Genomic DNA, 15,808 nt, shown 5'->3' with positions numbered 1-15,808 from the left:
ATTCACAAAAATTAACTCAAAATGGATCAAAGACCTGAAGGTGAGACCTGAAACTATAAAACTCATAGAAGAAAATATAGGCAACACACTATTTGACATTGGTTTTAAAGGAATCTTTTCGGATGACATGCCTACCCAGACTAGGGAAACTAAAGAAAAAATAAACAAGTGGGACTTTATCAGACTAAAGAGCTTTTATAAGACAAATGAAACCAGAATCAAGATGAACAAACAACCAACCAGCTGGGAGAGAATATTTGCAAAACATACATCTGACAAGGGGTTGATCTCCATAATATATAAAGAACTCACACAATTGAACAACAAAAAAAAAAACAACCCCAACAAAAAATGGGCAGAGGAAATGAAGAGACACTTCTCCAAGGAAGATATACAGATGGCCAATAGGCACATGAAAAGATGCTCAACATCACTAATCATCAGGGAAATGCAAATCAAAACAACACTAAGATACCACCTCACGCCCGTTAGAATGGCTATAATCACCAAGACAAAAAACAACAAATGTTGGAGAGGATGTGGAGAAACAGGAACCCTCATACACAGCTGGTGGGAATGCAAATTGGTGCAGCCTCTATGGAAAACGGTATGGAGATTCCTCAAAGAATTAAAAATAGAGATGCCCTATGATCCAGCCATCCCACTACTGGGAATCTATCCAACACACCTGAAATCAACAATCCAAAGAGGCTTATGCACCCCTATGTTCATTGCACCATTATTCACCATAGCCAAGAAGTGGAAGCAACCTAAGTGTCCCTTGACTGACGATTGGATTAAGAAAATGTGGTATATATATACAATGGAATACTACTCAGCCATAAAAAAAGACAAAATCGTCCCATTTGCAACAACATGGATGGGCCTGGAGCGTATTATGTTAAGTGAAATAAGCCAGAAAGAGAAAGACAAACACTGCATGATCTCACTCATATGTGGAATATAAACCAACACATGGACAGAGAAAACTGGACTGTGGTTACCAGGGCAGTGGGGGTGGGGGGTGGGCACAAGGGGTGAAGGGAGTCATATATGTGGTGATGGACAAACAAAAATGTACAACCCAAAATTTCACAATGTTAGAAACCATTAAAACATCAATAAAAAAAAAATTGTGAAAAAAAAAAAAATGTTTTCTCCATTTTTTCCTGGTTTGGGTTTATTGTTTAGAATTCTAAGCTGCCTTATAATAGTTAACTTATCCACAAATATGTCAGTTTATTACAGGCTAGTTTGGGCAATTGGATCAACAGTGATTGATTTTTTTTCAATCATAAAGATGATAGATATCTAGGACAATGAATATAAATATTTGTTTATTTAATTGAAGAATATCTTAGCCAATACAGAGAATCACTGATCTTTCAAGAAACATTTTGTTAACTAATTCTCTGAAAAGACATATAATCTAATCTTAATGCCGTTAAATCTCCTTTACTTTATATGCATATACTATGATGATGAAAAGAAGATAAGTTTGAATCAGCCAAACCTGGACTAGAATCCTGGATTTGCTAATTACTAGCTGTTTGACTTTGCTGAACTACTTTTCAGGCTCTTTCATGTAAAAAACAGATAGTAATGCCTTTCTTGTAAGGTTACTGTTAGCATTTCATTAGTAATTTCATTTGTAAGTGCCTGGCATTCTGGCAGGTACCTATTATTGTTTTTTTATGTCCCTCAAGTAAAAATGAAGACAAAATGCTTTATGAAGTTCATGCACTGATTTTCAATAATAGTGAACTATTTTAATTTGAAAATAAATATGTTTGAGACACTGGTAAATTTTAGCTACCTGAATTTTGTCAGGTAAAAATATTGAATATTGAATTAGAAAAGATAAACCCAGAGGTAATCTTGAGTGAAGAAATTAACTTAAGTGTCTCATTTCTTCTCATGTAGAGAATCTCACAGGTTAAATTTTGATCATAAACTCCCCTCTCCTAAATAGGTAATGTAGAAATCTGACGTAAATAATTTTTAAAAGTCCGACTTCTGATAGCCAAAAGCAACTCCCAGATTTATCACATAATGCCACATAAGATAGAGTTACCACATAATACTATTGTATTTTCATGTTTGAAATACTTAAAGTCCTCATGGAACTATCAATATTACCTTAGAGAGGTGCCTTGCAATTTGAGAGGATAAAAATGAGTAAGTACAGCTTCCTTGTGGTACAGAGATTTCTAATATCCTACAATATGATATTTGCTAATGTCACAACATTAAATTCTGTGGTTAAACGTACCCACTATCGCTATATGTGAACTTACAGTCATTGTAGATTCAATTGTGAAGACTGAATCACAGCATAATCTCTCAGGATCCCATGAACAGAATCTGAAAAAAGTGGTTTTATTCCCCCTAGTGTTTCTCAGAACCCAGGAAAATACATGGAGAAAGCAGAGTGTTATTTGAAAATGCTTATATACGTTCCAACTAAGAGCCTTTTGTGGGAGCCACGTATGGGCAGAGCACAGTGTAGTGGAAGCCAGAGAACAGAATAATGTTGATCAAAACCAAATTCAACAAAAATAAAATAACGTTGTAAGGCTTTATCTCTAAGTCTTAAGAAGAAGATATATAGTGGCAGCAGGATGCACCAAGGAAGAATGGACTCTGGCATTAGGTAGGTCTGGAATTGAAACCAGGCTCTCGCCTTCACCAGCTGTGTGTGATCTTGAGCCTCATAACTCTGAATTTTCATTTCCTCATCCGTAAAGCTTTGTTGTGAAGATTAAACATGATATTGCCATGAACAGCCTACCACACACTGGCAGACAGAGAGTACTCAAGTTCCACAGCGCAACCACTCAATGGTTACAACTTCAATGAAGGCTGTATTAACCATGTCAAGTGAGCAAAGAAGTGGAGAACAATTATTCTATATTACACACGCTTGTGTGGTAGCATACATAAACAATTAGTAAAGTGGCTCAGCTTTGTAATGAAAATATAATGTAGTGGCTAAGGGTGTAGGCTCTCGACTCAGACCTCTTGGGTTTGAATCCCAACTTCACCAGTTTGTAATCGTGAGATCTTGGATAAGTTCATTAACAACTTTGTATTTTATATTCCTCATTTATACAGCAGGATTAATAATGGTACCTATTCTTTAGGATTGTTTTGGGGATTAAAGAAGATGATAAACATCAAGTGATTAGACCAGCATATAGTATATGTTCAGTAAATGTTAGCTCACATTATTAAATCAACCCCAAAATATGCGAGATTATTGGCTAAGCAGAATTTTAGTAATAAGACTAAAAAGGTTACATTTGTTTCATCTACAGCTGATAAACCAATTCAAAAGGATCAGAGCCACAGGGTGTCAGAAAGCCTGGATGGAACTGAGTGGAGCCCTCATATGATAATTAACCCAATAAATAGGTTTGTATTTATAAAAGACACCTGGTATATACTTAATATATAATTAAAATTAAAAATAATATTCTATTTAAATGGCTGATGAAAATTATACAAAATTGAAAGATTCTGTGGTCTTACAAAACTTCACTCTCCTCATTGAGTTAATAATAGGAGAAATAATAAAATAATTAGCAGTATGAGAGACAGAGAAGACTTTTATTGGTAAGAAAACAGGAGCACAGGGGCCAGCCCAGTGGCGCAAGTGGTTAAGTGCACGCGCTCCACTGCGGCGGCCCGGGGTTCGCCGGTTTGGATCCCGGGCACGCACCGACGCACCGCTTGGCAAGCCATGCTGTAGCGGTGTCCCATATAAAGTGGAGGAAGATGGGCACGGATGTTAGCCCAGGGCCAGTCTTCCTCAGCAAAAAAAAGAGGAGGATTGGCAGGTGTTAACACAGGGCTGATCTTCCTCACACACACACACAAAAACACAGGAGCACAGGGTTTACTTGCTAAAGACCATGGAAGGATGGTAAGAGTCCTCTTTCTTATACATTGGCTAACACATTTCTGTACTAATTCAGTCTTTCTGTAAATCCAAAATACGTGCAACAGGAACCAAAAGAACCTGTACAACTCCTCTTAATGCTTCGTACAAATGTATAGGTCTGCTCTGAGTGCCCAAAGCATTTGAGTTTACAGGCTTGAGCTCACCAAGTGACACCTACTACATATCATCTCTTGGATGTCCCACTGGAGCCTCAAACTCAGTACGTCCAAAATGAGTTGGTCATCTCTCTCCACTAAGAGCTACTCCTTCAGGTTCCCATCTCACTCCCACTGTCTCTGTCAGGCTCCGAACCTTGGGTGTCACCTTCTTTTCCTTCACTCTCTGTCTCTTGCATCTGGCCCCACTGTCATCCCCATTACCCTAACTCATGTCCGTATTAACGCACACATGCAATAACTTTCTAATTGGATCCCATGACTTCAGGCTTTCACCCTTTCTATTTTCCACACCTGCTACAAACTCCTCTCCCTAAAGTACAGTTCTGATCACGTGACTCTCTTTCTTACAAATCTTCAAGGGCTCCATGTCGCCTAGAGAGCAACGCTTTAGGCCTTCAAGAGTCTTTGTGATGTGGCCCAACTTTCCTTAACAATTTCACTTCCATTTTTCTGCTTTACAACATAGAACCCCATATCTAACACATTTAATTTTCATGCCATTTCCCATTATAAGAATGCCCATTTTCTGCCCTAAACTCTGCTTTTCCATGTCTTATCTGCCCTTTAAGCCTCAGTTAAAAGTATTACTGCTTTCAGAAAGATTTTTTTTTAATGTATTCATCCATTAGGGAACTAACCATTTCCCACTTTAATGAAAACTTTCTCGTAGGTTTTGATGTTTAAATCTTATTTATGTTTTCATTCCCCAGAGCAATTTGACCAGTGTGTTGAAGAGTGGATCATAAATAAACAATAAGTATCGATTAAATGAATGATTATAATAATTAATAGTAATAAGGGAGTAGAAACACAGTTTTTTTTCTGAATAATGAGTACCGAGGGACTCTATGGTCTTACTAGTATACCTTTGTCTGTTCCAGTTCTGAAGATAAGCTTTCCAAACTGCTAAAACTCAAGAAGCGCTCATGGCTGGAACCTGTTTGAAAAAGGTATCTGACCACTGTCTCTTTGTTTGTTTCAAATCTCTCCCATTTTCTTAAGGTGACCTACATTTGAAAAAATAAATAACATATCATGTTATGAGTTATCAAAGTGTGTCACAAAATATTGTCACATTTCTGTTCATTTGTTAGGGTGTCAACTTCCAGTTAACTCTCAGCTCAAATTTCACACAGTTACACTAAATATAGATGAGTCTAACGTCTTCTATAAGAATTTCCCTTTGGAGTCTCAATGCATCTACAAAAAGAAGATGTGTGGACTAGGACTCTTGAGTTTTCTATCAGCTGTAAAGTCCTATGAATCTAAGGACATTACTTAACATACAGATAAGGAACAAAGGAAAAAAAATACCTCCTAATTTCTCTCAAAAGAAGAAAGAATGAAAGGGAGAGAGAGAAGGTAGGGGAGTGGGCAGTGAGCAGGTGGCAAAAATTCAAAAACTTTTTTTTAAGGTCATGTGTCAAGATCACAATAAATCATAAAGGTTTGGCTGCTGGACTGCCTGGAAAAATAAAATGATCCAATGTCAATATCTGGATTCAGACAAATGTGGATTCAAATCCTGGATTTATAATTGATCACTGCTCTGTGACTTTGAGAAAAGTCCTCAAACTTTGTCTCTCTCTAAGCATCCACACTTGCAAAATGGGCGAATTACAGTACCCATCCGATAAGGATGATGTGATGATTTAAGAACTCACGTAAATATTTAACGCAACGCTGGAAATGAGGCGCGGACGCAAACGTTTGCTCCCGCTGATACCAGACGTGACCGGTGACCCGGAAGTTAACACAGCCCTTGACTTCCGGTCTCCTACCTGGATGCGCCGTTCCTGCTTCTCCCTGCTGTGCTCCACGCTGTCGAGGGTGCTCGCCAGCTGCCGCAGCTCCTCTTGGGCTTGGCCGGGCAGGCCGCCTTCTGCCTGCCGCGCCTGCGCAATCTGCTGATGCACATCCTTCTTCTTTGCAGAGATCCTCTTTGTCTTTTGCTGGAAGCATTTGTTCAACAGGTGGATATGAACGTTACTCTCTAAGTGGCTAAGCAGTGACATAAACGCCCACATTTTAATAGGGGTACAGAAAGGTAGACCTCAGGCAGCGTGGGCCCAGGCTGTATTTTAAAGTTACAAACAGTTAAAACCACAATGGGGACTCTATGTCAGTAAAAGATGGACAGTATTTATAAATATTTTAGGTTTTTAATGGTAAACAACCTAAGTAATTTGGTCTTGGGGTTTTGTGTGCAAATTTAGACAACATTTAGCATTTGTGCAATACTCCAGAAGGAATTTGGCAAAACTATTCATTTGACATGATTCTCCTTAAGGATTATTTTCTGCCTAAAAACACCAAGCCCCAACTCCATTTTTCTTTTATCATTTATGCTGTAAAAATGCTCATATAACAGATTTAATTCTTGGGTATATTCAGAACGATTAATCTGCTGAGATATTTGGGGAAAATTATGTTTTAAAATAAACTTCTTATTGAAGTATAAAGTACAAACAGAAAGGTATGCAAATCTCAAGTGTACAGCTTATGAATTTTCACAAAGTAAACACATGCATATAACCAAGCAACTGGTCCAAGAAATGTGAAAAGTTTTAAAATATTAATGTAAATATCTATAATCTCATATTTCTCTGACTTAAAGTAAATTGAAACCCAAATACCACTTTTACAATGTTGAGAAGAATGTAACACTAAGCATTAATTTTTTTGTACCCACGGCCTTTCTATAATTATTAAGTAAATCTATAAAGTCTATAGGCTGCTATTTTACATATACTTTTAATGCAACTTCCATTTTTATATATTACTATATGTAAAATTAGCTAGCATTTTGCTACACATTGTTAGCTAGAATTTTGTCATTAAAATATTCCATATGGGGCCGGCCCCGTGATTTAGCGGTTGAGTGAGCGCGCTCCACTGCTGGCGGCCCAGGTTTGGATCCTGGGCGTGCACCGAGGCACCGCTTCTCCGGCCACGCTGAGGCCACGTCCCACATGCAGCAGGTGGAGGGACGTGCAACTATGACATACAACTATCTACTGGGGCTTTGGGGGAAAACAATAAAATAAAAATAAATAAAAATTATGAAATATTCCATATGAATCAAACTTCCAATTATATTGAGTTTGACAATTATAGTTGATTAAAATTGTTTATTATCAGTATATGTACTAGAACTTCTTTACTTCCAGTACCAATCCTTTGTAAGAGCACACCTTTCAGAAAGGTGTGGTAATTCATGTAAGTTATAATTTCCCAAACTAAGATGAATTCAAAGTTGTTAAATGAAGAGCAAGATTGTAACATAATGACAAAAGAATAGTGATCTCAAAAATGGAGCCATTTGTTTATCTCTATGCTTTCCTTCTCTGTTATAAAAAGAACAATTTGGCAAGTTTTAGGAAGATTTTTATGGCTAAATCAATTTGCCCTCCACAATATTCCTTGAATTTTTTTGGTGAAGAAGATTGGCCCCTGAGCCAACATCTGCGCCCATCTTCTCTATTTTGTATGTGGGATGCCGCCACAGCATGGCTTGGTGAGCAGTGCATAGGTCCGACCCCGGGATCCGAACCTGCAAACCCCAGGCCACCCAAGTGCAGCACATGAATTTAACCACTACGCCACTGGGCTGGCCCCACCTTGAACTTTCTGATAGCACCAAATAATTCTGGCTGAGAATTTCTCTTGCAGGATCTTCTGAAATACTTAATATTTAACAGAGAGAACAGAAGTACCAAGTTCTTTTAAATATTCAACCAGGTTCCCTCCCGAGACCCCCTTTTGCCCCCTCCAGTGGGTGGATATACTCTCCATCTCTCTGGTTCTGTCAGTAACTAGTCGACTTTGCACAAATGCACTGGAGTAAAGAGGCATTCTACCTGGTGATGTAGAAGCAACTGCTGGGCTTCAAACAGGTTTTCAGTGTCCAAGATCTTCTCAGCTTGTTCCTGGACTTGTTTAGAGCCAGAAATTAAATCTTCAAGGGAACTTTTGACTATTTCTTTGTACTGGACACAGTCCCCAAAGTTGCTTAACATCTTTTCAACCTAGATTTTCATGAAAAAAATGTAAATCAGGTGCTCATGTAATTTTAAATATTTTAGGAATATGTGTAAAGTCTAACTCAGCAACTTGAAATACACACATCTCTAACTTTTATTCTTACATATATTTTTGAGGCTTATTTAATTACAATTAAACTGCATAGTCACTTATGGGGATTGCAAGCCTCATCTGAGATGTAAATGGTGATAAATTATAAATGATAAAGTGTGCTATAAGAAAGTTGAGTACATCTTATTAAAAGTAGATAAGGAAAAAGTTCGTGGAGAGGAAAAAGAAGAAAAGAGTAAGAGTGTTTGCTGAAAATGCACTTCCAATATTTCTACATAAAATATCAATATAATTTCTAATTTTGTGGTTCTTTAGTGGATTCTTCTTGTCATTTTCCTGAGTTTTCAGCTTTCTCTTCTGTCTAATTTCTACTTCCTCTATTTTAGTTCCACCATCGTCTTTGTTTTCAAAGTCTATCTCTCTCCAACTTCACTAAGATCATCATTTTCACATCATATCATCATTTATCTTCCACAGAAGCCTTCCAGTTTCTCCTTCTCTTATCTGATCTTCCTCTTTGACCCTCTTCTGCTCTGAGTTTGTCCAAGGTAACTTGGGGCATGCTGTTCTCCAAACAAACAGCAATAAGACCCTATAAAAACCACAAACTCCAGATCTTAGTCAATCACAGCTCTGTTGAAAGAAGTGACTCTTCATTACATATTGTCAATCCACCCACAGCCTTCTTTTCTTACGCTGGACAATTGCAAACACTTGTGTTCAACATTAAATACTAAAAGGATTATAATCAAAGGATGGACTGAATGTATCAAAACCATCTTTTTATATAAATCTTTACATGAACAGAATGTTTGTTTTTCTCCGTTCCTCTCTTTTTGCATTCACTAAGTGATTAAGTAACAAACAAAGGTATTATAAATTATACAGAAGTTTAATTTAGATGAGTGTGCAAAGAATTAATGTCTTTATTTGTTAGAGGCAGATTATTGCTACAAGTCCCATGGGCAATGTCGTGAGAGTACTTGCAAGATAAAAGCAAATAAATGGCAAAATGTTAGGGAGACTAATAATTTCTAATTTTCAAGGCTGCCAACGTGTTTGTTTTCATGTGTGAAACACAATGTATTATAAGTTAATCTATCAATGTGACTAAAACTATTTGTTAGGCCTTGGATCAAAGATACTTGCATATATATTTACTTTTTAAATTATTATTATTTTGACCCTTACCTTCTTGACCAAAGAAAGAGTAGAAAAGAATAATGTCAGAATTTCACTCAAAGTATTGTAGTGACAACTAACTAAACTTGACTATTGCTATGAAAGTTGGATGATCAAAGGATTGAAATAGCTTATATTCCAAAATTTCATTAAACCTACCGCTATTTTCAATTTGTCAAAAATTCCTAAGTAAACTATATTTTGTATATCAAAATTCTCACATAAAACTAAATCACAAGCAGTCCAGAGTACTTTTGGCTTATGTAAATTCACCACTAGAGTCTCAAGTGAATCTATATTTTTATATAAAAATATAAAAGATTAACTGACAATCAAACTGTTAGATTAGGGACGTTTATAGAGATTTCCAGATCTTCACAATGCCTAATGACAATCTCAAGGTTACATAGGAAGTGGGGCATCAGAGTTAAACTCTAATTCTGGGTTAGTTTGGCTCTCAAGTCTGTATTCTTAACCTCCATGATGTACCTTAAACTGACCATGAAATAATGCTTTTAGTAAGAGTAAAAAGTTTGCGTCTGATAAGCTTTGTACTGTAGATATAGGTCATGAACCTGAACTAACATATCCAATAATGGCATAGACCATAATTTGAACATGCTACTCATCCTCCCCACTAATCTTCATATAAACATCTTAACTATTTTGCTTCCACTACACCTTCTTCACAGAATTACTTGTTAAACTACAACCAAAAGAAAAAGAACTTTCCAGATTTCTCACCCAGAACTGTCTATTTAGAGTGTGAGTAAATGGTATACCTCTGACAACAAAGTTACGAAAGCCTTGAAAGAACTAGATAATTCTGCCAGCTCATCTCCTTGCTTTTGAGCTTCGTTCTCAGAAGAAACTTCAATCAAAATTTTAAGCCTGGATTTCAGCCAGCTGAGAGTCTCGCCTTTTTTGGTAACGTCATTTCTGATCTCCTGGAAGGAAAGAATACTTGTGATGAACAAAATGCAATAGTGAATCATAACTTTCCAACACAAAAGGACTCAATCTAAGAAGGTTTGTAAGGTGGAGGTGAGAGAGCCAGACATTCATTCACCAATAGAGTGCCTGCTTAGTTTACTTTTTGTTCCCATCTTTAACCAAAGTCTACAAGTGCCAGAAAGAAATGTTTCCCCAACGCCAATACCTGATGTGTAAAATCAGTACTCTCTACACCAAAAAATTACCTTCATAATTAGATGGTTGGATATTTACAGATAGTCTCTTGATCACAACAAAGATGCTTGTAAAAGTACTGTAGAAGAATATGTGGTACCCAATTGGGAATTATAACATACAACATACTTTGTTACCTTATCATCTGTCAGCTGGAAGGAACACAGTATTTTTTGAAAAAAGAATGAGTCCTTTTTTTAGTTAGCCAATTTCTTTTATTGAAGACTTTACTTGTTGAATATTATTATGGATGCCCTAAAGATTTATTTTAACTTCGTTAACTCACATTTGGTGCCTTATTTTTGTTAGTTTTTGGAAGTCAATACCCGAGATAGTAAGATGCACAAAGAGGAGCACAGCTCTAATCCAGGAAGGAGGGCTTACTGGCCAAGATTATGCCAGAAAGACTCCGGGGCCTCAGTCCTTATAGGGCTGGTGACCAAGGGAATGGCGACTGGGGCAGCTTCTCCCTCCTACGTCTGCTCTGAGTAGCATGAGGGCAGTGGTCTCCAACCACGTGTGCTACTACAGGGGGTCTTACAGGGCAAATGCATACCGGTGGAAAACTCTTGGTTCTGGAATCAAGTGGCCTCTTCATTCTAAGATGGGAATATGTTTTTGTACTATAACACCAACCAACAGCAAACATAGATATCCTTCTATAGGTGTGATATTATCGAGCACCTCTAGGATTTAAGGGGATTATAAATTTAACAGAAAGAAACAGAACTCAGAGGATAGGAATAGAAAGGGAATATACTCTCATTAACAGCAACTATGTGACTTACAAGGATTCAAAATGCTGAAAGGTAAAGAGTTTTCACAATAGTGTGTGTCTACAAAACCAACAGCAACGCTAAGAGGGAGAGGGTTGCTGTGTATCATTCATGGAAGGCAAACTGGATTCAGGCTTGAGGTTTTGTCACGCTGGCTGGTGTACCCACGCTCACAGAGGCTGATCCAATCCAGGCTGAATGTGACATAGAAACGATGCTTAGAGACCTTGCCCAATTCTCTCATTTTCTGTGACCTGGCTTTTCAATGGCTGAAAATGTATAAGAACCTATAGTGTTTTTGTTTTCTGTGACAATTCTTAAATCTCTACTGTGTTGTACGCCCACGTGTGCAATTTTCCTCTCAGGATTCCCATTAGCTAAGGATGCATTAGAGGCACCACTGAGCATGACTGAATCTCAGAGCTAACAATAATTCAATAGAAAAAACCCTACAGTTCCCCACAGTAACATGAGCAGACTTATTTTCAAAACAGTATTCAGGAACTTAATTTTTTATAGAAAGAAAAAAGGACATCAGTTAGATTGTCTATCATTGTTTTTTTATTAATGGAAATTTTCCAATAACAAAAAACGGCCCAGAACTTACCTCTACAGCACGTTTAATGTCTCCATGGTTGGTAGTATCAATGGCCTCACTCTTAATCTCCTTCAACTGTGTCTCCTTTGCAGATATCCAAGACGAGAACTCAGAAATTCTGAAATAACACAGGCATTTTATTTTTATTTTTATTTTTATTTTATTTTATTTTTTATTTTTTTATTTTTTTTTGTGAGGGAGATCAGCCCTGAGCTAACATCCATGCTAATCCTCCTCTTTTTGCTGAGGAAGATTGGCTCTGAGGTAACATCTATTGCCAATCCTCCTCCCTTTTTTTCCCCCCAAAGCCCCAGTAGATAGTTGTATGTCATAGTTGCACATCCTTCCAGTTGCTGTATGTGGGACGCGGCCTCAGCATGGCCGGAGAAGCGGTGCGTTGGTGCGCGCCCGGGATCTGAACCCGGGCCGCCAGTAGCGGAGCGTGCGCACTTAACCGCTAAGCCATGGGGCCAGCCCCTAGGCATTTTCTTTTAATAAGAAAATTTTCCAATGATTAGAATACATTCTCTATTTTGAATTCATTCATGGAAATCTAACAATCAACTGATTAGCAAACTGATTAACACATTTTCTGGAAACTATTCCTTTAACATGAAGCTCAGGGCAGGGGTGGCTGCCTCTGTGCTCAGTCACTTGGAGGAAAGAGAAAGCAGAGCAGATGGACTCAGTTGAGGAAAAGATGCGTCCCAGGGCCTGAGCATCTGGGAGTCAGGAAGGACCACTTGAGGTCTGGCTTCACGTGTCTCCACCAGAGTGAGACAGACACCCAAAGAGGGGAAAGTGGGGAGAAAGGGATTGTCCAGTTCTGCTTCAAAGAGACAACATCTGAGTCACTTGGAAATAAAATGCTTTACCTGTTTTTGACTGAAACCCATTCTTTTTTTCTTTTTCTTTTTTCTTTTCTTTTTTGGCTGAGGAAGACTGGCTCTGAGCTAACATCTGTGCCCATCTTCCTCTATTTTGTATGTGGGACGCTGCCACAGCATGGCTTGATGAGCATTGCGTCCATCCACGCCCAGGATTCGAACCTGTGAACCCTGGGCTGCCAAAGCAGAGCACGTGAACTTAACCACGATGCAACCAGGCCGGCCCCTGAAACCCATTCTGTTTATTAAATGAAACATTTTTCTACAAGAGCCTGGGCAAGATCATACAATCTGACTTTCTTTATTGCACAAGATGAAACACAGTCATGTCTTGTTTTGCAATGGTCTGTGAATTAACAGAATTCAGAGGGACTGCATCCTTCTTTGGGAACAATTCTAAGACTACCTGCCAGTGTAGTCCTTCCACTTGTCTGGGTCCTCCATGAGCTTCGCGTAGGTGCTGTCAATGGCAGCTCTGAGCTCTCTGAGAGTCGCGTGACAGGTTTCAGGGGTGTTCCTCACAGGGTCCCGGACCGGGAGCTTCAGACACAATTCTTCAATGAGCTGTAACCTTTTCTCACAGAGATGATGTGGACCTTTGTCACTGAAGAAAATCTAATGAGCAATAAATGTTTATATAATCCCTGTGGGAATCCATACAATACTTTTATATCTTCATAGAAGATTCCCACTTAGTCTATCAGTATAAAGTAATTAAGTTATTTAGTGTTTCAGACCCAAATGAAAGTATCAGTTGTATCCTTTAGGTAACAATGTGACTTTGCATGACTGCACTTGGGGTGTGTGCGACGTACCCTGTGCTCTTTAATCATCTTTTCACTGCCCTCTTGGGGCACCAGCTTGGTCTCTCGATCCAGCTCGGTTCTGCATTCTTCTACAGAAGCTAAGAATCTGTTCTTCTCCACATCAATCTTCAGATGAAGCAAATGATATGGGGCTTCTCCTTGAAGATCCTACATTCCATAGGAAGGTTTGGAAAAATATGATACCATTGCCGATTATGTACATTTCCAACTGAAGTGGCAAAACCCATAAATATTCCCTTTAGGGCCAATATAATTTAATCACCATTGTCTGCCCCTGACCACTGTGCTTTGTACTTTTGCAAGTACTGGGACCGCAGCGAGTCCTGTCAGCCTGCTGTGGGTCAGGTGTTTCCACAGGGATTATTCTATCTAATTTTTACAATAGCCTCGCACAATATTAATGTTTCTATTTTAAAGATGAGACTATTGAGGCTCAGGGGTAAGTAGAAAAGCTAGATTTGAATCTAAATTTAAATCACACGCTGACTGCACATACTCTCTCCCCGGCATGTGCCCCTTATAATTTTGTCAACGGCCCTGTGAGGTAGGAAGGACAGATATTATGCTCACTACACAAAGGGGAAACTCAAGGAAACCTTATTAGTTAAAAAGCCAGGATTAAACAGTCCACAGCTCCGAGCACCTGCCATGAGCTCTTTTCCTTAGAGTATACATTGAGAAAATGCAAACAACAAGAACGTTTTCATGTTCTTTTTTGATATAAGCATAAATTTCATCATCTTTAGTCCTACAATTTGATTTTAGCCAACTTGTATCCTATAGCATTTAAAAGATTACCTTTAAAATAAAATACTAGATAACTGATAAGATAAATGAGTTAGGGTTATAGAAAAACTAGGATGGATTATATCCTAGAGAGTGTGACATGTGTATGTGTATGTAAAATAAAATATGGCCTTCAATTACAGTCTATTCCATAATACATTTGTGATCTATTAAACTTCCAAGACATCTTAAAAAGCTCCGATTTCTTTAAGAATCTTTTTTTTTTTCAATTTTCAAATTTACCAAGTAAAAAAGATATTTCTTTAACTGTGTTTTTCCTATGCACAGGGCTGATTTTTTAGCCTATGTTACTCAGATTACAAAAAAAAAAAAATCCAGAAAATAACACCACCTGCTGGAGAGTGTTTTAGCTGCCTTTCTTCCGGACCTCACAACTCCTTCCTGTAATAAGTATGAAATTCACCACTGGATATTACCTCACACTGGCACTTGTTAACCTGCTGCTAGAGGAGGCTTCCTCCAGTCTGGCCCGAGGACGCCAGCCTTCAGTGGGTCTCCACTGCTCTTCAACTGCTTCCGCGACGAGCAATGTCCATGCGACGGCCCAGTACACGACACTCAAGTCGGACTGAGCCCCGTGGATCTCCGGGACCCCCTTGCACACTCTCACGCTTTCTCTCTTTCGGTTGTTCTTGTTTCCCCCACCTATTGCCCACCCCCAGATCTCTGCTTCTTCTTAAAGTCCTAGCTCAAAGCTAATTATATATATATTATATATTTGTTTTAAATAAAATATTATATATTTATATAGTATATAGTATAGACATTATATATTATATCAATATTATATAATATATATAATATAGCATATAATATAGATATTATACATATATCTATATATCGATATATATCTATATATCATATAATATATATCTATATTATATGATAGGGATATTTTATATTATATCCTATATATTTTATATTATATAACATATTTATATATGTAATATTATATATTTATAATGTTATTATATATTTATTTTATTATATATTTTATAATATATATATTTTATTTTATAAAACTTACAAATACTTGTTATAATTTCAGTAGTATACCTAACATAATTTACTCAGATGAAAAGAGTTTACTAAACGTTTCTGAATAAGTTAAATGCCATTGTCATTCTCGTCCCCAAAAATATTCAGGTAAAAAAAAAGAGTACTCTTAAGTAATATGATAAAATTGATGCTACTAAAAACTAGGAAAAACAAAATTGCATCATATTTTATTCAAGTTCAGTTCAGTTTTTTTAAAGGGAGAAGTAGCTATGGGGACTTTCCATGGATTTCTAAATTTGTCTTATAATTGAAGCTTGACACCCTCAT

At 37.6% G+C, this 15,808-nt stretch overlaps 1 protein-coding gene across 1 annotated transcript in view; it reads right to left on the bottom strand.

Moving 5' to 3' along the window:
- SYNE1 (spectrin repeat containing nuclear envelope protein 1) overlaps window positions 1-15,808 on the bottom strand; it is a 452,863-nt gene that overhangs the window by 281,256 nt on the left and 155,799 nt on the right. The window contains exons 25-31 of the mRNA XM_087425127.1: window positions 13,664-13,822; window positions 13,255-13,463; window positions 11,971-12,079; window positions 10,182-10,346; window positions 7,983-8,150; window positions 5,904-6,074; window positions 4,989-5,129 (exon numbers count right to left, since the gene is read on the bottom strand). Of these exons, the coding sequence (XP_087281253.1) occupies window positions 4,989-5,129; window positions 5,904-6,074; window positions 7,983-8,150; window positions 10,182-10,346; window positions 11,971-12,079; window positions 13,255-13,463; window positions 13,664-13,822 (1,122 nt within the window). The remainder of the gene's footprint in view (window positions 1-4,988; window positions 5,130-5,903; window positions 6,075-7,982; window positions 8,151-10,181; window positions 10,347-11,970; window positions 12,080-13,254; window positions 13,464-13,663; window positions 13,823-15,808) is intronic.

The sequence above is a fragment of the Ceratotherium simum genome, chromosome 38 (genome assembly GCF_057802395.1).
Source record: "Ceratotherium simum simum isolate JZ-2026a chromosome 38, ASM5780239v1, whole genome shotgun sequence".
In the NCBI taxonomy this organism is placed as follows: Eukaryota; Metazoa; Chordata; class Mammalia; order Perissodactyla; family Rhinocerotidae; genus Ceratotherium; species Ceratotherium simum.
This window is presented reverse-complemented; position numbering and strand designations above follow the sequence as displayed.